Source organism: Sphaeramia orbicularis, chromosome 16, assembly GCF_902148855.1.
Source record: "Sphaeramia orbicularis chromosome 16, fSphaOr1.1, whole genome shotgun sequence".
In the NCBI taxonomy this organism is placed as follows: Eukaryota; Metazoa; Chordata; class Actinopteri; order Kurtiformes; family Apogonidae; genus Sphaeramia; species Sphaeramia orbicularis.
The window spans coordinates 33,934,810-33,959,635 of record NC_043972.1 but is presented as its reverse complement, the minus strand read 5'-3'; the positions used below and the strand labels follow the sequence as shown (position 1 = coordinate 33,959,635).

Below are 24,826 nucleotides of genomic sequence, written 5' to 3'. Positions count from 1 at the left end.
AGTTCCACATGACACACAAGTGTGAAATTGGTGACTAGATTACATGAGAGTGCTGCAGTGTACCAGCAGCTGGTCAATCTTTACCAGTCAATACTGATCAAACATGTCTGAATGTGTGAAGTGAGTCTATTTATGTGCTCATGTGGACAGATATCACAACGCTAGTGAAGTTCATTGTCTTAATTGGAGATAATTTATTGAAAGACTGTACACCACAATTTCCACATAAATCTTTCACCTGATTTTTATCATTCAGGCTGAGTGAGCTGTATTTACAGAGAAGCAACATTTTACAGCAACATTGTATGCACCGTATCTTCTTCTACTTGATCCCTGATGATGAGAACCTCTCAATATGTGTATTAAAAATTCAACTAATTAAATTATAGATGGTCACATCATTGACTCATAATTGAAGTTTAGCCCTGGGTTGACCCATTTGCAGCTCTCAGCTATGCAATCAAGGAGCCAATACAACGCCTCACTGGCCTTTGTCAATACAACTGGTCTGACCTATTGGCTGAGGTGGAAAGGGGAGCAGATCTATAGCATTGACAACTTCCCCCTTCTCCTCTCTCTCATTAGATCCACTCTATTAAACTCCTTATGCATCTGTCTGTAGGCTGCTGGTCAGGGGCTGGGAAACAACTGGAAAGCCCTGCTGGTGGTTGGTGAGGAACTTAGAGGAAACCATGTATTGCATTTACAGGCGAGTGTGGCTTGGCTGTCAAAGACTGGAGGGATTTGACAAAGCAACAGCAGAAGGTGGTTTTGAGAAGGCACTTTGTGTTTGTGTGGCACGTATGTGGTTTAACGTACAAGATGTTACAAGCAGCATCTTTCTGTGGTGGTGTTCATGTCACTGTTTGCATGTGGGTTGGGTCTGTGTTTGAAAGAAAAAAACATCACATGGCTGTGGTGAATGTTTGAATGTTTGTCTTGTGTCTGTGCATATTATCTGTATGTGAGGCTTCATCTAGGGGTGGAGTTGAGGCGCATGGGGCTTTTTGCAATTGAGGAAGCGGGGGGGTCAGACATGGCCGCATTCACCACTCCCATCCTCTTCAGGGAACGCTCATCTGACTCCGAGATGGAGCGAGGACGAAAGGCAGCTGATGGGTCTGAGAGAGGGAGACAAATAGATGGATAGACAAGGAGATTTTTCTTTGTTGTTACCTTTTCTTTTTGTGCACAAATTACCTTCTTTTCATGCTTGAACAATGCATTTCGCATGTCAATACTGCAAGGTGAAATGGAGAAACAATGAGACAGAGACTAAGACACATTTTGCGTGAAATAAAGAACAAGACAAAGATGAAAGAGGAAGAAAAGATAAAGTGACACTGACAAAAAGAACAACTGGCAGAATTGTTTGGCTTTTCAATTTATTTAAGTATACTTAAGATCTACGCCGTATACTTAAATTCCCATTAGTTAAAGTCTTTATTGGTATTCAAGTCACACGCAAGACTTTTTTTCATTAGACTCTCTAGAGTAAATGACATCCATTTACTTTTATTACAGCAGATGAATGAAATGAAAACTATTACTGGGTCTGTGCAGTGACAAATGCAGTAGCAGTTTTTGGCCTGTAGGGGGTCATGGAGGTGCAGCGAGCTGCAGCAGGTTGAGCAATGACTGCAGATTTGTTGCAGCTTGATGTCTCTCATCATCACACACCGAGGGGGAGAGAGAGAGCAAGACAGAGGGAGCGAGCGAGCACACAGGCAGTGAGATGCTACAGGCCATATTGGGAACTCTACCTTTGATATCTCTTACATCCAGCAGAGGTTCACCAGACTAACCAGCAGGGGGCAGGGTGACCACACGCACACACATACACACACAAACACGCAAACACACTCACACACTCACACAACACATATGCCCAGACACAGACCCCCACCAGGGCTGACATTTGCAGCTAAGTGCTGCAATGGCTGGTTATTTATGTTGAAAGGGCTGGTGATGGGAAGAGTTCAGCAGGTGGCTGCATTACACTGTTTATCAGACCGACGCAGTGGCATTATCACTTCATGAGCCAACCTACACTCTTCTTTCCCCCTCTACATGTGTCTCTCTGTCTTTTTCGGGCATGTACACTCGGTCTGGTGTTCTTCTCTGCTCCTTGTGTTTGTGAAATGCCTCCTGACTGCTCTACCCCCCATTTTTCTCTCACAGATGCACACCAGCCATCTGGGTACTTGTAGGGCACAGCTAAGGGACTCGTGGAGCAACCAGCCTCTGTGCAACCAGCCTCTGTTCAAGCCTGTTAGCATTATTAATTCAAACTACTTTGCACTCTGTTGACAGCAACAGACAGCACAGCAGGCTAAATAAAAACAAAATACCTGCTCACATTTATTGCACTTTCTTAATGATCTGCAATTGTATGCTGTGGATGAGATCTGGGTGGTTTTATTTGTCTCACTGATTCCTTTTTGGTAAACTATTACATCTCCTGCTCTATCCTCTGCTTAATATGCTGAAATTAAATGCAAGAATAATTACAGCGGAGCAGAACAATTCACACGAGTCTTTTCATCTACAACTCATTCCATTCTCTGTTTTCACCTCTATCTCTTTCCACTCTGGGCACTTTCACATGCAACTATATTCTCTCTCTACACCCTACCACCCACTCCATCTCCCCTCTGTCTCACCTCCCATCTTTCGGGTATTTCTGTACATTTCAGGTCAAAAATTCCAACCTCACCTGTGTTGTTCTGGTTCAATTTGACTTTGCTGTTGGTCTTCTCTTGCATTGTCCGCTCGTACTCTCTCACCTCCTCCATATTCAGCCCTGTGGGGAAAGCAAGATACATACACATGCACCAACAGAACAGTGTATGAAATATATATCTCAAAGTTCACAGAATGCATATTGAGTGTGAAGTTATTTTTAAAAATACACCACAGTACACTGCTACTATCCTGCACACTTCATTTTATATTTGGAGAATCTAAAAACATGCAGTGACAATATATTGTTTTTACCCACCGTGCCATTCGTCTATCCATGCGACTGCTTGTCTGTGACCAACCAGAAGAATATCCCTGATGTTCTGGAAACAAAAATAGAGCAGCAGATAAAGTGCTACTAAATCTGCTACAAGGTGCATAGAATTTAGAAGTGTGTATCTGTAATGTGAAATGTAGGGCAACAGTTCTCATTATTGGAATAGACGTCATGTCAAAATTATGCCGGTTGTGTAATGTATGAGTGTAATTTAAACAAATGAGGTTATGACTGAGGTAAGTGGTACTTTTTAAAGATAAGAAGAGCCTTATCTCAGTGCAGTTATTTGCACTAACTTTTGACAAAACTAAAGCTACACTTAATGTAAACATTTAATAAAAGAGTGCTTTTATTTGATTCCATTCTTGGCGGGTTTTTTTTTTGTTTTACATTGGAGCTTTTGCATCACCTGCTTAACTTGTCCCTCCAACCTCAACGGTGCGAAACTGAGAAAAAAAACCTTTGTTAAGACAAGTTTTACTAAGGCTCTCTTATTGTTTTGTGGTGTAAAGCAATACAGCAAATGTCCCGATAAATCTGATCTAATGGTGCAATACATAAAGTACAGTACAGAGGTGATCTGAGGCAAGACTAACAGTCTTCTTGGCAAGGGTCTGGACAATTATATCAATGTCTTGAAATAAATGTAATGATTTATTTTTTTGTCAAAATGTGACACATGTTGCATTTAAATACCAAATGCCACTAAGATTAATCCTTTTACTATACAAGAATAAAGTAGAAGACTCTTACAGGCAGAAATCAAATAAAGCAGAGCACTTTAATAAATCCAATTAGCTGTATATTTTAAGTTTTCCCCACTGTAGTACACCTATACAGGCTTGTAACTTTAATTGCAAATGTTATGGATCCCAAAACGCTTAACACCAGAACAATGCACGACAGGAATAAAAAGCTGTGTCTTACTCTGTGTATGAACTCCTCTGTCCTAGTTTGGAAGCCGTAGACCTCAAAGCTGCAGCACACCCTCTTATAGGAGCACATAATGGGCCTGTGGTCGTCTCTCCAGCCATCCTTCAGGGGCCCACGGCCAGTTTTACTCGATTGCCAGCGACTTAGGTCCTGCACAGAGCAAACAGTGCATCCATACATTACTTGCTGAATCCGCAGAAGCCCTGGCCCTGTGAGATGTCTTTAGGGAGGAGTATGGATGTGCAAGTGTGTATGTGTGCGTGAGAAACAGTGTGACAATATGTTGTGAGTGTGTGTGGTGCAAACAGATTGTTCCTCACACAGCCCCATAAGAGCCCCAAAATGTGATAACACACGTGCAGCATCTGCGACCAATAGACAACTGGAAAGTGTTTGTGTTTTTCTGTTTCACCGCCTCAATTAATCTATGACTTTGGTGTGTTGTTTTGCTGTTTGTGTGTGCATGTACATCTATCTGCTAGCTTGTTTATTTAGATGCATTTGTTTTGATGTGTGTGCACTTGAATTGCCTTGTGAAATAACCCTTGTCTCTGAGGATTCACAGGGAGTAAAGAAGTGCCAAACCTTAGTGTGGAGGGAATGAAGACAGACAGATTCGCAAGAGATGTGTGGATGCAAATCTGAGTTACCCATAAAGCATATGAAATTGAACGGGGAAAGAGGAGTTTTCTCATCATACAGTATGAAAGCGTTTGTATCCATAATAAGTATCTTAAAGGAATAATAATATAATAATAACAAATACACTGTCAAAGGTTAGATCAACACACATACTTAATAGTAAGATACACAACCCAGCCACAAAAAGTCACTGTCTGGATTTACAGTAACTAGGCAAACGGGTCAGATCCTTCCTTTGGATAATTACTACAGTGATTAATGTGTTTCACCTGCAAGCTCTTTAACTCTAACTGATGCAGTAAGTAGCTTCTCATTTCTGAAACAACCATAAGTTTTATAAAGAGCATAAGGATTGGACTGTGTTTCCATGTAAAAAGGTCATGTGGTCTGACTCCAGATTGACCCTGTTCCAGAGTGATGGATTAGGGTGACAAGAAACTGATTACCCATCATGCCTAGGGCCAACAGTACAAGCCTGTGGGGGCAGTGATATGTTCTAGGGTGATTCAGTTGCTCAATTCTAGGTTCAGTAACATCACGTGTCCATAGAATGAGGTCACATGACTACCTGAATAGACTGAATGACTAGGTCTGATCAGTGGTTTTTCTTCTCTGATGACACAGATATAATCCAGTACCAGGATTCATCAGGGTCATATTGTAAGAGTGGCTCAGGGAGCAGGAGACATCGTTTTCACACATGGATTGGTTTCCACAGAGTCCATACCTGAACCCCACTGAGAATCTTTAGCATGTGGTGGAGAAGACGTTACACAGCGGCTCGACTCTCCATCATTAATACAAGATCTCGGTGAAAAATTAATGCAACTCTGGACAGAAATAAATGTTGTGACATTTATAGGGACGTTGCATAAGCATTGTGTGACATTGCGATGCTACGACAAATGCACCCTGTAATTAACGGAAAGGGTAATTAACGAAATGTTGTGTGTGTGACTTTTGACATGGCAGTGTATAAAGATAGACAATTAGCCTAGCATAAGCAGATGTTGAAAATACAAAAGCTAAGTCACTGCACTCAAGCAGCTTTTTCAGATCAACACTTCCCTTGAGTATTTTATTTAATATGCTCCCACCATTTTAACACAAACATATGTAATATGTACTCTCTACACTTTCAAAATAGATTCATTCCCTTGTTTTTAATGCATTCGGGAGGGATTACTTTTTTCATATTGTATTATACCACATCAAGTCTCATTTCAGCCTACACTAATGGACACACATAAAAAAGATGAGCTGTTAGTGAATAGAGCTGTTCATGTCATACATGGACATAGCAATGTAAACAATGTAGCATGACCAGACTATGTGAACTAATACCAACATGGATGATAAAGTTCAGTTTACTTGCTCAGAAACAGCTGGCAGAAACAGAAATACTTCTTAGTTAGATATAAACGTTAGAGCTTGTACCTTTACTGTTTTTTTTTTTTTCAGCACAAGTAGCTGTACTTCTACTTGAGTAAAAAGTATGTACTTTTGCCATCTCTGGGCATAAGAATTGCATAAACAGGACTGGAGAATTGCATAAACAGGCCAGGCAGTCCTAATACTCCTAAAAACATCTCTTAAGCTCACTAGTAAACATGCTTTGTCTTGTCTGGAGAAGCCACACACAAACAAATGCAAAAACCAACAATTTGTGCTTTTTCTAAGGGATTTTTTGATCTTTGGAGAAGCCAAGTGAGATTGTTCCCTCTGCTTCGGGTTTTCATGAAAATACTAAGTATTATTTGTGTCCTCTAACTCTTGGTAATAGCATAACAACTGTTTCATAATGTAATATCATACAGCTTTGCTGAATATTTGATTCTGATTGATCAATGACGACGCTCAGCCGCCTGTCGTTTCACTACAACAGACCATGACTTCACACAGTTCAGTTCCATTCTAATTCTATTTTTATTTAGCTGAAGCAATGAAATGATTTCCAAATAAATCAAATCAAGATAAAGATGTAGTGTACGATTACCAATTTTTCTTTTGTGCTGCCTTTTTCTTATTTTGGGATCTGAACCAAAAAACGGGTTTCAGGTAACATGAAATACATGACAATACTACATTTGTAATTCATATTCTTGACTCAAATAGAAGAGCATTGTTTTCCACTATTGTCCTTTTCTCTTGTTTTGTCTCTATTTATCTTGTGAACCTAGACTTAAAAATGTGAGGATGAGGAAAAGTTGTAGAGATGAGTGTAAGTTTCTGTGTGGCGAGGTGCTCAGTAATGAAAGCTGTCAGTATTGGGGCAAGTTAAAAGAATCTTTCCTGGGCAAAGAGGAGATTTTCAGAGAGTGTTCCAACAGCGGAGAAATAAGTCAGTTGTATTTGTTTGTGTACATCAGTGTTTGAATTGTTTACTTGATTGGGTGACGAGCTGAAAAGTTTGGGAGCAGCTGCTTTGGTGAATAACCATATAATAGGGAGGATAATGTCCAGCTAGGAAAGCATTAGCTGTACATTATCCCTTACATAATAATTTTTTATCCAATGAGTCAATATAGTTTTGGAATACATGTTTCTGTTTGGGTTTGTGTCTGTAAAAGTGCAGCGTGTACCTCTGATTCTTTGTAGTGCTTTTCAGGGATGGGGTCACTCAGGATATCCAGGAAGCTCACATTCCCCGCTGGGGTCGGCGTGTCCCCAAACACCTACACCCGAACAGATGGGAGAGGTCATACAGTAGAACGAGAGCACACACACCACACACACGCACACACACACACACACACACACGCACGCACACACTCTTGCATGTTCACTCTCACATATACACGGCCACTCAGTCAGTGGAGAGAGAGGGATGAGAGTAGATGAGTAACTGTGTAGAAAAGTGAGGTCGCACACTGTAACATCCCTCACAATATCCCACCCTGGGGCCCTTGGAACAAATCACACTGGAGCAAACAGAGGAGAAAACAGAAGAGGGAGAAGGGAAAAAAACAAGGACATAGGAGGGATATTAAAACAGAGCAGAAAAAGAAGAGTTACAAATAAAAAAGAAGAGCAGAACGCGCTTTTCCTCGAGAGTGAATTGGAGGAAGCTGATGCGAGGAGGGCGCAAACTGACAGCACTTTTATCTGACCTTGTTTAAAATTTGTTCTAATGCCCCGCTGAAGCTGTTCATTTCACAGTTGAAAACTAACAAATAAGAAAAACCTGCTGTTAGATAATAACCCGCTACGCTCCTGTGACGCTCTCGTCGGTCTGTGTCTACCCAAGGTCTTGCTCCCTCTTATGGAATGTGTTACATTAGCTGGATGTATTGTGTTGCTTATTACAATGTGCTCAGGGCATGACGCTCTCACTGCTTCCTTGTCGGACGCATTGTGTCTCCCTGTTCTGTGTGTTGTTTAGAACACAGGACACAAAGCCTCAAGCACATACTGCATGATGATAGGTAGGTCATGCACGACTCTCTATGAATGGTTGTAATCGGAATAAACTTATGTAACCTGTAACTGCCAAGGAAATGAAACAAGCCTTGCAGCATTTCTCCCATATGAGAACCTCATATTTTTACATGTTCACTCTTGTTATTTGAGATTTCCTTGATTACACAGCACAGAGCCTGACAGAGTTGCAATTGTGTGTGAATGTTTAGTGTGCGTATTGGCCTGGGACAAAATGCAGCATGGCAGCCGTGTTCACCACGCTGCATGTCTAGTTAATAGATCTGCCAATACTGCATTTTGTACTTTGCTTGTTTTCCTTGTAATGGGCACATCAATTTGATGAACATTTTCTTTACACTGCAGAGAAAATTGTGATTTTTTTTGCTCCTCTCCTTTGCCTTTCTCCTCCCCCTGCTCTCTAATCACTCAATCTTTCTCACCTCTCACTCGCTCACAGTCATACTCACGTTGTCGTTATCGCCGTTGTTGTTCTCAAATCTCGTCTCAATACGGATGCTGAACTTGGGGAGGAATGATGCCTACAGGGTGACAAGAGGTATAAATGGGGAAAAAAATGGTTGAGGGCAGAGATAGAAACAGTGAAAGCAGGCTGCAGATTAGATCCACAGATACTGGAAAAGAGATGAGAATGAGCTGAGTTGCATTCATGTACAGTAAATGATGTGTGAGAATACTTACTGAGTACTCTGCAGCACCAGGGATGTACAATATGGATGGGGAGAAACAGCATTAGTTACTCATACATGCATGAGCACGCAGTAGTTCTCACACAAAACTGCAGACACACACACTGTTTCCACTGGGGGATTCATGCATGCATTGAGATAAATATTTGATGGCACTTGAAAAACCAGCTGTTAAAACCAAACATGTCGTGTATAATGCATGGAAATGAAAGTTACCTGATGTTTAACACAAACAAACACACACATAAGCACCTGTGATGGTGTATGGGTAGAAGTTCCAGGCCTTTTCTGTCACGTAGAAGAATCGTGGGACAAATGATTTTGCCCAGGATGGAAGTTTACTGAAAAAAACAACAATAAAAAAAATTAAAAATAGGAGTAGACTGGGAGTCAGAAGAGTGGAGGGGGTAGCAGAGGGTGATTATGGACAAGACGGAGAGATACTAAGTGGTTTTTGTGCCATTTATAGCCAGATTACCTGTAGGCTAGTCTCACCACAGCATTCATTTGTGTGACTCATTCCCAATTACACCTGTGGTGATGAATTGTTACTGTAGCTTTGAGGTCACATGTCAGAACATGACTGAGGTGGAATACGTTCTGCACACGGTGGACTGTAAATGAGTGTGCATGTGTCCTAACAGATCTTTACTAATGAGGACCAAATGTCCCACAAGGAAAGAAAGATTAGGACAATCCTCCACAGCGCGAACACTTCTTTACTTCTTTGAGAGTTTATTTTAGGATTAGGCCTTGGGTTTTTAAAATGGTGATTAGAATAAGAGTTGAGGTTACATTGGGGTAATGAGTGGGCTTGGGGTGACAAAATGAATTGAGAGTTAAAAGAGAATTCAGATTGTTTTTATCCTGGACCTGATTACTCTAGTTTCTGGCCACAATTACAATTCATTGATTTTCTTTTTAACTGACACCATTATAATTGGTTTGTTAAAAAAAGAAAGACAAGAAAGAAAATACTCATTCAACCCTAAAACATGGACACTACTTTCCCCAGATTCCTGTCGGTGAAAAATTACTACCATATTGCAGTCCTAAGATTGCTTGCAAATTTCCTTAAAAATAGCTTCCGTTATTTTAACCACTGGTGGCATTACACAAAATATGATATGTTTCTACCACATTATTAAATAGTTGTAATCTGTTTTGAATGTTAATATATTTACCTTCGCCAAGGAGGTTATGTTTTTGCCAGGGTTTGTTTGTTTGTTTGTTTGTCTGTCCGTTAGTGTGCAACATAACTCAAAAAGTTATGGACAGATTTTGATGAAATTTTCAGGGTTTGTTGGAAATGGGATAAGGAAGAAATGATTAAATTTTGGTGGTGATCGGGGGTGGGGGGGCCCACGGGGGGGGCGCAGACCAGAAAATTTCATCAAAATCTGTCCATAACTTTTTGAGTTATGTTGCACACTAACAGACAGACAAACAAACAAACAGACAAACAAACAAACAAACCCTGGCAAAAACATAACCTCCTTGGTGTGGGGGGGCCCACGAGGGGGGGCCACTGATCAGCCTTGGCGGAGGTCTGCGCTCTCCGAGTGCTTCTAGTTAATAATTAATTCTCTCATGAGGCATCATTAATGGTGTAAATGGGCATCTAAAAATAGTGAACTCTGTTATTTCTGTAAATAATTATATACATCACAGATTTATCAGTATTGGCTTGAAAGCGGCGTATGACTTTCATCCCAAATCTTTTTTTCAAATTTGTAAAACCCCAGTGATACTTTAATTATCACTAATCCATTAGTCTTTCCGTGCTTACGCACCTGAATAACTTCCTTCATGGTGAACAATTTTGAAAATGACTCCAACATTGAGCTTGTTTACATAACAAACCATAACGTCACTCGGGCCTTTTCAGAAATTTCGTCGCGAAGTGCATTGTGGGAATGGTAATTCCAAGCAGCAGCAATTTCACTGTCTCTTCGTTAGTGCTGAACCCAAATGTTGCCTTTACCTCCATCCACCGACTACACTCATTCTTTAAAAGAACCCTGGTGGACTGGATAGTTTTATGTTGTAGTGATCTGGCTCATTTTCTTGCCAAATCTGTGAGAAACTGCTTTCGCTTGGTTGCATACCCACAATGCATTTCGGGACCAAATTTCCAAAAAATGACGTTTCAGTTTGTTATGTAGACAAGCAGACTGTGTCTGCGTCATCTTTGAGTTGTTCACCGTGAGGTAAGTGATTCAGGTGTGTAAGCACGGAAAAACTAATGGAGTAGTGATAATTAGGCTATCACTGGGGTTTTATAAATTTGACAGAAAAATTATGATGAAAGTCATGCACTGCTTTAAAGGTTTAAAATTGCAGGGGTTAATTATTTTGTCTTATGCATGACAATAGATCTATAACTTTTTAAAAACTGTTTTAACTGTAAAAAATACTTGTGTCCTTAATAAGAGAAGCTATATTGCTCCAAAAATAATTAATAAGTACTTTACAAAGTAATGATTACAGAACATAACAAAACAAGTATTTCCCATGTGAATGTATCACTGAACAGTAAGTGACAGTTTGGGGTTTTAATGCATGTTTACTGAAAACATTGGTACATTTTCAACACACGAAGGGAAATCTCAGCACCTAAAAAGTTCTCACACATCCAGTAATCACCAGCAGGATGACAAAGGAGTTGTTTTTCTCACAGTCTGTACTTACAGTTAGACTTGAATGTTTCCTGGCTCATGATCTCATGCTACAATAACATTTCCATTACAATCCCACAAAATAGGCCTCAACACGTTTAAGCTGGGGTACGTGGACTTTGGATATAGGCAGGCCACACTGCAATCTGTCTGTGATGAAACCATGTTTTATTGCTTGTTGGTGGCCCACATGGGATTGACAGAACAGTATGTAAACCTTTACACTGAACTAAGAGACCAAAGGTCAAACACAATCAGCTGTCATAATTGCAGACACTGACAATTTGAGGATAAGGCCCAGAAACATTATCATCTAATCAGTGTATGAATACAGTCATTAGGGTGCACTCTACCTGCTGAGGTAGATCCGCTTCTCGGTCAGCTGTCCAGCGCCGTGCTGGGGGTGGACGTCTGACTCATTTCTTACCACCTCCACACCTTCTCCTCCGCCACTCTCCTCACAGCTGTACTTACTGATCATGTACAGCTGTCCGATCTTATACTGGAGCCCCAGGAGACATTCAGGATGAAGTTTAGGAGTGGGTTTGAATGGAAAAGAAAGAAAGAGAAAAAAACTGCCGTGAGAAAATGTCAAACTCAAGTATATTAATAAAACAATCTCAAAGCTCATATTTCCATCAAAGTGACATGATTTGAATGTAATCAAAATGTATAGTGGTTTTGATAATGCAATAAAGGAACAATATTTAGACCTTACATCACTGAAATATGGACATAAATTGACAACAACATAAAGTTTCAATTTTGAAAACTCAGTAACCAAAAATCAATAAACTGATAATATATTGGACTGGACAAAGCTCTTAGCATCTACTGAGAGTGATGATAGAAAGGCTGCTGGCAGCAGGTTCAGCCATAGTTGCTGAGTCTGTTTTTGTCTCGGCAGGCACTTAGTCAGTGCTGCTTAGGCACAAGCTTTGTATTTGCTCTCCGCTTCTTAAATAGTCACTTGCTGCATATAAGGCTTTTCCCTCAAGTAACCAAATCAGACATCAAAATTTAATTTGGCCACTGAGGGTGAGTGCATGGGGTCTAAATTGGGGGGAAGGGACTTTGTTCTCTGCTGCAGCCCTAGTTTGCGCTCGGTCCTGATGAGGAGTTGTATTTACTGTTACTGAGTCTAAAGAGGCCTTTGGGCACAGGCTGTCTGGAGTCTGACAGCATCACTGTTGTCGTTCGAGCTACTTATATGACACACTGTACACACTAATAGTTGTTTTTACCCACTCCATCCAGTTACTGCCCTTTTTTTCTGTTTTACTTAGAAATAACTTTCTTAACTTTGTTTTTAAAGTTATTATGAAAAGGCAATAAAATTATACTGAGTACACAAAAATTGTTCTACAGTGGCCATCATAATGTAATTCATTTTGTTGCCCTATATTGGTGTGCCACTAGACCATTACTTTAATTAAAAGCAAAAACAGAGAAAGATGGGGAGGGAGAGAGAAAGAGGAGGTCAGATATCCATTTCCATCCTTCACTGTACTCTGTTGACATCCCTGTGACACTCCTCCTTCTTGTTCCAATTACAGTGGAATGTCAACATTCAATATTTACTTATTGGGTATTCATGGGACTTAATTAATCATCGCAATGGGTGCCTGTACACCCATCTTAAGACTAACAGACTTGAGAGCAGCGGATCCTCCCACACATTGGTTGACTAGCTTTTTCCCTTTCTAAATAGCTAATCTTAGCAGGAAGTTATTTGTCCTTAAATCACTATTACGGACTCTCAGCAGCTGTGATGAGTGATGTGTTTAGCAACTCAAGCATTCACACACTGCTTGTCGTGTATTTTTATCCAACTGTCTTGAAAAAAAGGGAAGGACAGGTTTACACTGTGTTTTTGTGCCTGTGGGGTGGAGCAGATCATGTCAATGTGACAGCAACTGAAAATGAAAGATGCCTGATTAAAACGAAAGGTAGTTCAAAGAACATTTCTATTTTTGCTCATGATTAAATCTTAAAAAAAAACTTGAAACTGGAATGTCACCAAGACACCGTCCACTGACACTGTAAATGAGACTTATCATCCCAAAATAATCACCTCAATTGAAGCATTTCTGCCTTATTACCCTGGTTCGGTTTGTTTGCTTGTTTCATTGTTTCTTTGTTAACACTTTAGCAGCAAAACGATTGGTTCAATTCATACCAAACTGGGTTCATAGATTGCCAGTATCCCAGAATAGATGTCATTACATTTTGGGAAAGGTAGGTCAAAGTTCAAATGTTTTACGATTAAAAAAAAAAAATCTTCCCATTTACTTATAATGGACAAAATATGTGCGAGGGATGGGTTTTTATTGTTCCTGACACCACTTGATCCTAATAAAGTGGCACTCTGATATTACAGGTTAGATAAACACTGTTATATGACATTGACTTGGTGCATACTTGTCTCCTTAATGTCCAGTATCATATCTTTATATTACACTTGGAAAGGAGGCTTTTAGGTCCATTGTCTTATTACACAGCATTTTAATATGTTGACCCTTTGAACCAAACAGCTTTGGTTACAGGCATGACCAGCTTCTGTTACACCAGGAAACTTTAGTGAAGCATTCCACGATGTAGCCAACCCATATTACAATACAGCAGGAGTATGGAAATTGTCATTTCTGAAATTCAACTATTCCCCTTCAAAAATTTGGAAAGAGTATTGTAAATGGCCCAGAATAAGGTATCGCTCATGATATGATACTGCCTCAAATAAGCTGCACTTAAACTTACATTACATTCAGGCGAAAGAGGATTTGCTGCAAGCTCAAGTTTCTCTGTGCCCTGTACTGATACTGTAAATCCTATTTTGGACTGCTATTTCTCACTGTCATTGTTGTGGGTAACAGGTAGAGTTGAGGGTGGGTGGGGAGGAGAGGACATTCTTTTGAAGGGCACTTTGGTGCATAACTCCCTTGTCCATGCACCTTTTTGCTAATAGAGCTTGTCTTTTGTTTTCATACCTGCAGGCTCAACGCTTTTGTTTGCTCTCAGGACTTGCAAAGTCGCTAACCAGTCCAACTAGTTTGTGTGCTAACGTATGTGAGCGAAGTCAGGAGAGAGACAAATAGGGAGATAATGTACACACGACAGCAGTGCTATGATGATTCTAGTCAGGTGTTGTGCATTGGCTCCAATAAGCTCATCGGTGCTGAACATACCTACCTGCCTACCCAGTGTGCCAAGCTCCCACAGAGCAGCCACAGGAGGTCTGTGTGCTCTGTTGGCACTTCTCTTATCAGCACATTAACACTTTTGAGATTACAACTTGAAACAACACTTTCACATTTGAGAGAAAAAAACACTTTTGTCTTTCAATTTTCAACTGGAGGAGTGTTCAGTGAGTGTGTGTCAGAATGTGTGGGAAAGATAAACACAACTTACCTCATCCACAGTCAGTGGCATACATATGCGGTACTCTTTCATCAACATGGTGCTGTTAGAAACTACTGCCTGTCTGTGTTTAAGTCTATCTCATAGCTGGCATGCTCGGGCAAGCTACACTACTGCTGCACCGCTGTGACCTCTTTCCTGAAGCTCTTCTTCCTTTGTTTTGCTGATGTCAGTAGTCCACAGAGTTAGGTCCACTGCTCTCTGTCAATGAGTATCAGCTGTATTCTTAATTTCCCCCTCCTGCCTTGTTTTTTTTTTTTTTTATTCTCTTCTTCAATTAGTCTCCAACACCTGGTGTCTTCTAACTGATTTACCTTCCCTCCTCTTCCTCTAACTTCTGCTTTCTCCTGCTGCCCTTTTCTGTTTGCGTGTTCTGTTTGTCCCACTTACTTTCTGTTTGCTTTCTTTCACCACAGTAAAGAAGAGGTAATTAGCTGCGAGGTGAGACTGAAACCTACTCCTAACCAACTCTACCCGTTCTCTGCCTCCTTCTCCCTCTCTGTGCTTTGTTTAGTTCCTCCTCAGACTTCTCATGTGTAACCTTTCTTTCTGTTGTCTTGCTCCTCCCTTTCCCCTCAACCGCTCTCCGCTGCTTTCAGTTCCTCACAAATTCCTTGGCTGGTTCCCTCCTTATCTCTTTTTTCTCTCCCTCCCAGTGCGTCTACTCTCCGCCCACTGTACTTTACTACCTCCTCACCTGTGTAACCCCCTCCTCCCCTTCCTCTGCTCCTTCCTCTCCCTCCGTCTGATCTCTATCTTTTGTTTCTTCTCTGTTGCCACGACTGTTTTCAACAGTAACACTCTCATCTTTCTATTTTTGGCAACACCAAGTTTTTTTTTTCCTTTTTCTTTTTTTCCGTAACAATGGCATCTGAATTTGATGCACACTCCCAAATCAGGCCACCTTACCCTCTGTGGCACAAACATTTGACAGCACTCAGGTATATGAATGGCTGACACACAGGAGTAGTCAGGGTGAGCTGTTGGATTAAATATTACCAGAGCCATGAGAACTTCCATTAAGCTCGCCGTCCCGATTGCTTACATTGTATTACCTCATGACCTTCAGCTGGGTTTAATTGAATCTGTGTTTAGTCAATGAGCAGTGGAATCGAAGCAGTCATAATTTCTCGCCCGCTTCTGTCCTTGAGTTACAGGGCACTCTCCTTTTGTGAGAAAGAGAGCTGGTGGGGACTGCCAGGCACATATTGTGGCCTCCCCATCAAATAAGAGAAGCAGATGTTTGGCTCCCTGAGTCAGTCTGACTGGGCCAAAACCAATAACTGGCGTTGGATTCTTCCTCTCCGGTGGAATGCGCTTGTCTTTCTTAGTGCCTTGAGAAGGGGCCAAAGTGGCTCTCTTCTCCACGTGTCCTCGCTATCATCCACTCTGCACTGAAAGAGCGGTGAAAACAAATTCCTGGTAGGGTTTGCTCCTATCTTATCAGATTAGTGTTTAGAGAAGGGAAGCCACTTCAGAGAGCTGAGGTGTGCTCTGCTTGTCTCTGCCTCTATTCTCCCTGGACTCAATGCACACAGAGCTCTGACAGCACATGCATCAGCACAGGTTAAAGAATGATTGGTGGTGACTTAGATGTGTCTTCAGCAGTTGATCGAGTCTTTGATTACTCTGATTGATTATTTAATTGTGGTCAGAGGATTGTTTAAAAACGCAGAAAATGGCAACTGTGGTGAGAGATAGCAGCCCTCGTGGATGACTGATCTAGCAAATTATTGAGCCGATCAGAAGTTTGGTCTCTGGATTGATTAATAGATGAAACAGATGTTTACTCCACATTTGTCCTGTGTCTTCTGTGTATCACCCCAGTCAGATGCAGAGGTGGAAAAAAGTTTTTGTTTTGACACCCCATGCATTTGTAACACTGCATTAAAAGTCACTCTGAAGTCATTGAACTTTGCCAAGTATTGTTCCGTTCTCCAAACCCACATGGTCTCTTCTGCACGTTCCATCAAGGTCAAAACGGGATGTTTCAGGAAGATAATGAAACATGTCCAGGACATGACATGTCGAAACTGTCAAGAATTTAGTTTTGGTTTTTTTTTCTTGTTAACAATAAAGAAACAAAAAAATTTTGTTTGTTTGTGTCTGTCTGAAGCAACCACACTTTTTGAAACACAAATAAGATTTTTCAAATATTTCATGATAATATTTGAGAAAGTGTAAAATTTTAAGGGTGTCCAAAAACTTTTTCCCACTGCTGTACTTGTACTCATAGTGTTAGATTGGACATGACATTTATTCCTGGGAGTTGAGGAAACTTCCTTTACACCGTGAACATTTTTTTTAAAGTGATATATTTTTAGATTTAACAGAATTGGCACTAAGTTTAAAACTGTAGAAATGAAAATAGACATGTAAAGTTTTATCAGCTGTCGTCATCTATAAATCAAAATACTCATCTCGTCCATAAATCTTAGGAGCAGTTTTACACTATGTGAAAAAAAAATATTGGGTCACATCACACCACAGCTTGTAGGACTTCCCACTCCTGTTGAGTGGAATATTATCATTATAAAAAATATTCCTGTGAGTAATTATCACATTATATTTCTATTCAATATGTCTTTTAAGTTTGAAGGCTGCTTTTTCTTCCTGACTGACAGCTGAAGAAAACAAACTGTTACTTGGGGTTTTAAGTGATTATTTATGGTCAGAACAGGACAAATAATTCAGATATGTACAGGTAGAACATTCAGAGCAATCATAATGATTTTTGTTGATGTAAATTAAGTTAAATAAACTCTGAAGCATCCTTGTAAGCATTTTAGATGGCACTGTAAATAAAATTACTCCTGACGATGAAATAAAGCTGTTTGTTACAGTGGTATTTGTCATTGTTTTGCTGCACCTGAATTTAATGTCTTCTAATACTTTTTTCCATGTTGTGTGGTTGATACATTAATAAATAACGGTGAATGTGGCTTTTTCATCAGCCTAGTACTTTTCAGAGAGCAGAAATTCAATCTGCATGACTTCTTTCTCTTTAGTTTCTTTTTCACCCTTAACTATCAGGTTAAACTGTGTTAAACTAAGTAGCGATTTGGTAGATATTCTATTATTTATACCCAAAAGCTTGTATACAAGACATACATAATATAATATTTATAACGTGCAATCATGAGAAGAATAAGTCACAACACATGACTCTGAACTGGGGTCATATAGGAGTTCGGGGGCTCAAATACCGTGTGTGACTTGAATTCCAGAGGACTTTTTCTTTAATGTATAAAGCTATTTGGTAGGCTTAGACAGCTGAAGCAGGCCGTTAGGTTTTGGATAAGATGGCTTTACATGGTTTATATAAGGTAAAAATGCATATGTGTGAAGCAAAAGCCCACTTTTATGCTTAAAAACCACTTTTTTAACTTATGCATGAAAGTCTCATTAATCTTTGGACATTTAATTTTGGAAGTAGTACAGTGTTTCATCCAGTGTAAAAACAGAAAAGTCTTTCACCTTGTGGTCTGAGCTGCCCACCCTCATTTCCTGTCCAGGAAGAATGAAGGAGCAGATGGAATCGAAGAGGACTACATCACTGTTACACCTATCACATCCCCTCACATCATTAAATGAAAAATGAATGGGTGCACTTAAAAAGCCAGCGAGGCGTTCTTTGACCTCTATGTTACCTTGTCTGATTGTGTCCGTGTGTGTGTTTGGTAGAGAGACAATGCATGTATGTGTGTGTGGTCATGTGTCAGGGTGATGGCACTGAGCGCTACAGATCTGTATTAGGCAGGAAAAAGGAAGAAGTAGATAATTAGCTGGTGGGCCAGCTGCCATCGCTGCATTACTGGCTATTCATTTCAACGCATGGTCACAAACCAAGGTCAAAGGTTTTCTGGTGTCCCTCAGAGCGTGTGAATGATAGACCACTCCTGCCTGGGCCTGGATTCGTCCTGGCTTGGTGAGGGTACAGAGCCAATACACTGCAGCCGTTTGATCTCAGGTAGGGTGAAAGGTAAAGCTTCGATAAGATTAAGATGATGAATTCAGCAGTCTGTGAGGATAAGGTGCGACTGGTTATGAGCTCCATGTTGTACAGTTATAAATGTAGTAAGTCTTAACATCTTTCTCCGAGTGTGTCCGGATCCTCAGCCTCTCTCCCTTCTACTCCTATCACGACAAGCCCCGCTGGACGCCTCTGATCTCTGTTTGGTCCAATCATCAAAACCTGAAGTATTTAGGTCAGACTTTAGCCTAGCAAAGGGAGAGACAAGAGGAGGAGAAAAATAACAGTGTGCAAAAAGAAAGTACACATTCCATTATTGTCCTCTGTTCAGAATGTGTCTCAGAGCACAAACGCCGCCAGATGCAACTGCTCAGGCAGACAAAAAGCAGGCTAGTGTTGTGCTAACATCTTTGTGTGTTCTGATGTGTAATGTGTGTTTTATGTGCTGTGTGCGTATGGGCGGTCTTTATATGTATGTCTGTGTGGCGGGCTCCTCTGTGTTCAGATGTAAGCTTAGTCTTAATCTCCTTGTAGTTGAGTATCAGGCTGGTGCTAAGACATTGATTGGACCAGCTCCCTAATTGATACCACTGGAGGACCGCCCGCCAGGGGGAATGTGGTTTCTGTGTATGTGTGTGTGTGTGTGTGTGTGTGTGTGTGTGTGTGAGAGAGTTTATGTGCTTTTGGGTGTGTTAGAAGTTAGAAGTGAATCCCCTGGTGACCCCAATGAAACAGAGTGCTCACTTATCCTTATCGAATCCCAATCTCGTGTTGTCAAGCTGTGTCCCGTTGGGAAACATACATGCACGCCAGTGAGGAAGATGAGGTCTTATCCGACATCGTTAGGGGCTCCAGACAGTGTATCAGGCCATGCCAATCAGTGCACCATCCCACCATGATAAGTTGTCACAAGAGAAAGTAACAAATGCCTTCGTTAATTCTAACCACACACACATGCGCACAGACATTTGGAGACCCCATACGTTCACCCGTGTGAACACATGCTATATATTACACATATAGGCTTCTTGCCCTGGTAATCAAATCCTGAGACTCTCTCCCGCAATTATAAAAAAGAATAATTCATTTGCAGCCACCCTCCATATTCATGAGCTCAGCAATATGGACTGAATTCCATACATTGTTGTGCGTATGTTCCCAGATGAATTATAGATGTTATTTGAAATTGTTCAGTGTTCTTAAATGTCATCATTAATCTGAACAAGGAACAACAGCGGCAGCTCATATCCACAGAAGAGTGTGAAAATGTGTTTTTGTCTCTGCAGAGTTTGAGAAGAAAAAGATAAAGGATCCAGATCTATTCTATAGTTTGCATTATTCCTTTGTGTATTTGTGAGCCTTGGAGGGAGAGAGTGAGAAAGAGAGAGAGAGAGAGGAGGGTGAGGAGAGAAGGGGAGAGTGTGCTTATGTGCATTGGAGGCAGCCAGTGTGTATCTGAAGGCGTTCAGAGCAGGGATGATCAGAGGGTGTGAGCCCAACACATTCATCAGGGCTCTCCACAGGGACAGAAGTTGAGGCGTGCCACAGAGACGAATAAAAATGCTGCGGACCAAAAAGAAATGAAATAATTTATTCCAGGAATGGAGTGGAGGGGATTTGCAGACAAGTATGTGTGGAAGGGGAAGGGCAGGGGAATGGATTAAGGCTGCGTTCGGTGTCTGCGTGAGATAGAGGCTAGCACTGTGGCCCTGTGCTTTTTCCTATTCCACACCGCCACTGAAAGGAAATTCAATTGCCACTTTCCTTCACTTTCTGCCTGGTGTGTGAGAGCGGCAGGGAAAGGGAAGGAGAGATAGACTGAATGCCTGCATGCAAAGTAAACGCACATATAGTCTGCATAGTGTGGGGATTTTAAAAAAGGCATCTCCATCTGTTTTAAAAACAAAGCATCACTCTGTGGCCCCTTCACTTCTTATCAGCCCCGTACCCTATCTGCCTCTATCCTCTCATCATCTCATACACCGTACTGTCTCGCTTCATATCAAAGCTCCACATATTTAATGTTAATTCCACTTGCTCCAGCTTGGCTCAGGAAGTCAACCCTTTTGGCTTTGAGGCCCACACTCCGAAAGAAATAAAATTCGGTAAGTTCTGAAATGGCTACTGAATGGGGCACTGCGTGAAAGTCTCAGTATATTTCCCGTGGCTTCATCATACATCCACGGCAGATGGAGAAACTTGACATTCACAGTGAGAACAAGCAGCAGAAATAGAAAAAAGATGTGATGTATAATGGTGACCAAGGCTAGTTCAGATGATCAGCGCTCCCCCACTGCAGTGATCAGAGTCAGATGCTGCACTTGAAACCGCCATTTGGCCTGTGTGAACATGCCAAATTCAATTTTAGGTAGAGTACACCACCTGTCTAACACCACTCCTCTGAGACACTAGTAGCCTTCACACTCTTGCAGTCTCTCACTCCTTGTACTCAACATCTTTTTTCTTTGGTACATTTTCAATCTCTCACTGAAGATCTGTGCTATTGAAATTACATCGAGTCACAGGGAGATTACAAAACAGATTTTTTTTACTTGTTTAGCTGGTCTCATTTACTGAAATCTAGAATGTAGAAAACAATGACTTCTACTGCTTTGTATACAGCACGTGTCTGTGTGGTGTGTGTCTGGCAGCGCTGCAACTGGGGTGAAACACTGGCAAGGCTGTATGATTTTATGATTTCATTAATAGTAGCTAAATATTGTAACATGATTAATTACATAATACTATATGATACGGTACAATGAGCAGACAGTATTTTACCATTCAAGACAGCTCTTTGCAATGCCTTGTGAGATGAAACGGTTTAGGTCAAGCCCTCTTTCTCCTTCTTCCACTTGTTATTGATTTTTTTTTAAAACTCCTGCTTGGACAATATTTTCTTCAAACCATTTCTAAAAGAAAGGGATGACATTTAACATTTCTAGCCAGGCCAGAAAAATGACATTTAATTTATTTAAAATATTTTTTTAAAAATAACACTGGGGTGAAAATGCAGCTTTGTGAAATATATTTAAAAGTGGTCACAGTCTAAAGCAATATTTTTTTTTCCAAGTGTGTCACGTCAGCTGTTAAAGCTGCAAAACACGTACAGTAATATCATCACTCTTCTGGATTGGATTGTCTAATAAAATATTAAGTGAAAACTAAGCTATTAAGAACCTTATGGCACATGAGCACAGGGTCTGTCAGTGTTTAAATGTTTTCTGCAGAACACTTAATTTAGTGAAAGCGGTAATCGACCATTAAGAGACAGCTTTACATAAAACCAGTCAGTAGGAATGGTTAGGTTTAGACTGAAAACATGCGACACACAGCTGCTGACACGACCGCTAACCTTTAAGCATAAGCATAAGACAAAATGCGAAAAACAATAACAAAGCATAGAGGTCAGTAATTAGTGCTCCTACAGACTACACATGAGACTGTTTATGCGCCAATAATGCTCAGGTCATTTTTAATTGCTTATTTAGATATAAATTAGTTTTAACACTTAGTTTCACAAATTACATAACACAAATTGGCTTTTTAGCCATCTGTCACATTGCTTATTCTTTTTTTTCATAAGCTAAATTTTTAAATTAAATTTTAGCTTTAAATATTTTACAACTTTATTTGACAGATTATTCATTTATCAGATCTGCTATTTTGTATGATACAATGCCAGCAAAAATACGAAAAAGCCAGCAAGTTCTTTAATTAGGAGCGTTATAGATTCCAAGAGCACCCTTGTGTTTCTGAGCATCTGTGTACACAATGGGTATGTATTTATATATGTTTTTAGAGGGAGATGGAGACACAGAGAGAACCTTATTGTTTGATTGTTAGCTCAGAGCTAAACAGATGCGTAAATAGAGATAGGAGAGCCCAGTCACGTCAGATTAGACCAAACAACAAAAATCAAACTGTCTCTCTCACTCAGTCTGCAACACATATGAGTATACGCACATACACTCGCAGACAATGAAAAGAGGTGAAAATCAAACAGACATCAGTGCAGCCGTGTGCTATAGTCATGTGTCTGACCTTTTATTAAGTACAACAGGAACACATGCTCCCACACTGTAACTTTCATGTAACGTTCCACTGACAGTGTAGATCTTTGTTTGCTAGAAGCTACAACATGCCGACACAGACCGTGGAGTAAAAACAGTGATGACACATACCATCACATGCCTCATAAACCCTAATGTTACCGATGCAATATCTCCTCAGGCCTCCGGTGAGAGGAAAAGGCCGCCATAGAGACAGGAAGGAAGCGAGAGAGAGCAGCACATGAGCGAGCTGCGATGATGAATTGATTGATGAATGCAAATGAAGATGAATGCATGTGGCAAATACAGATAACAAGAGGAATATGAAGACTACAGTGGCTGGTTCACCTTTTCCCCGTAGCAAAAAATATGAATAGCTGATGTGTATCTAGACTATTAATACCACAGCAACGACAGTGAACGCACCGCTGAACCAGATTTGGATCCCTTATCACACATCGTACGGCCCAGGAGCAGCGATCGCCAGTCTTTCTATACCATCTGGAGCTGAATCACTGGGCTGGGACGCACAGATCAGTTTAATCGTACCACATCCAAACCTTTACTGCCATATGGACACAATCAGAAAACTGACCGTATATCAGTGTACGAGCAAAATAACTTGTAACAGTTTATGTTCTTAATGGTTTATCCCCAGTGCAACGTCATCCACATTCTATCACACAACATTCTGGGTGTATGTTAAAAGGAGAGTGCACAGCTTTTAAAATGTGCCAGCCCATCTGTGTCTATAGCAGGAGATGACGCCATGTGTCTTATGGATTAGTGTGTAAACACAGCTTGGTCATTTTAGTTCTATGTGAGCGCTTTACTTGTTGCTCACTGAAATTGCATTAATACTTTAGTTCTACCCCCACCTTCCTCCATACCCAAAAACAATTTGGATTTTTTTTTTGTGTAGGATTTAGGCCTGCCAATAACTATTGATAGTTTGTTGTATGTATTATCAAGACTATCCAACACACTGATTCTGTCTAATTCAACACTGTCTGTTCAACACTTTTATCAGCAACAGTTAATCTAAACTTAACTGTTTCTATTCGGCTAAATACTACTTACGTGCTCATGTCAAATGATCCTCTAAAAGTGAAATTTTCCAAACTAAGTTCATACACAACAATATACACACTCATACACTCACAAAATAATACAAAAACTATGTGGTGGCCTGAGTGTCTGCAGGCGAGTATAATAATGACTGCATTTGGGAGAATGATGCAGCCTCCACTGGACAGATCTTTCAAAGTCTGATAAAGGGGACGGTGCCTGAAGGCATCGATCTGCATCCACACTACACACACAGACACCTGCATACACACAACACTGCAAATTCCGTGTGGCTTTTGCTCCGGGAGTGTGTGGCTTCCAGCCTGTCTCATATAGATGATTAGTATTCAACTAGCTGGAAGTGAGGTATGTGTTTACCAACCCCCTCTATCAACATGGACAGACCTTTGCCCTGTTTGTCCTAAAGGTTTGTTACATTTAAGCAGTAAGTGTGTAGTTTCACTGTATGTGCATGCACAGTGTGTGTTTTCTATGTAAAGCCTATGAATTACAGCTCAAGGTCCTCTAAAAAAGGTTAACCCCCCAATCATAGGATCATTGACTGAACAGTACAGGGCGCAGTGTGCTGATGACCTGAGGTTAACTATTCCTCCATTGATTGCTGCTGATCCCGGTTTACACAGAGAGGAAGAGGAAGAGGAAAGGAAGGAAGACTGAGAGGAAGATAACAGCAAATCATGAAGTACTCCACAGTACACCTTCCATCATGTCTCCAGAGCTTACATTCAGATGAAAGTGAATTACAAACAAAACATAACTGAGCATACCCCTTCAATGCGTTCCACTTCAACAAATGGTAATGAAAAGTTACTTATTCCTATTAAATATTTCATATGACCAGGGTAGGCAAAACATAAGGAGCTGCAGTGTTTATGCTGCATGTTTCACCTCTCTCT

The 24,826-nt window shown here is 40.6% G+C and overlaps 1 protein-coding gene across 1 annotated transcript; it reads right to left on the bottom strand.

Annotated features, from left to right (window-relative positions):
• Positions 1–165: 165 nt before the first annotated feature.
• pitpnc1b (phosphatidylinositol transfer protein cytoplasmic 1b) lies at positions 166–15,399 on the bottom strand. Its single transcript, XM_030157924.1, has 10 exons — positions 14,808–15,399; positions 11,753–11,901; positions 8,974–9,062; positions 8,714–8,721; positions 8,482–8,553; positions 7,177–7,269; positions 3,947–4,102; positions 3,002–3,065; positions 2,717–2,803; positions 166–1,121 (listed from the first exon to the last, which is right to left on the bottom strand). The coding sequence occupies exons 1-10, from the start codon at positions 14,853–14,855 to the stop codon at positions 973–975; spliced, it is 915 nt and encodes a 304-aa protein (XP_030013784.1). The 5' UTR covers positions 14,856–15,399; the 3' UTR covers positions 166–972.
• Between the last annotated feature and the right edge of the window lie 9,427 nt (positions 15,400–24,826).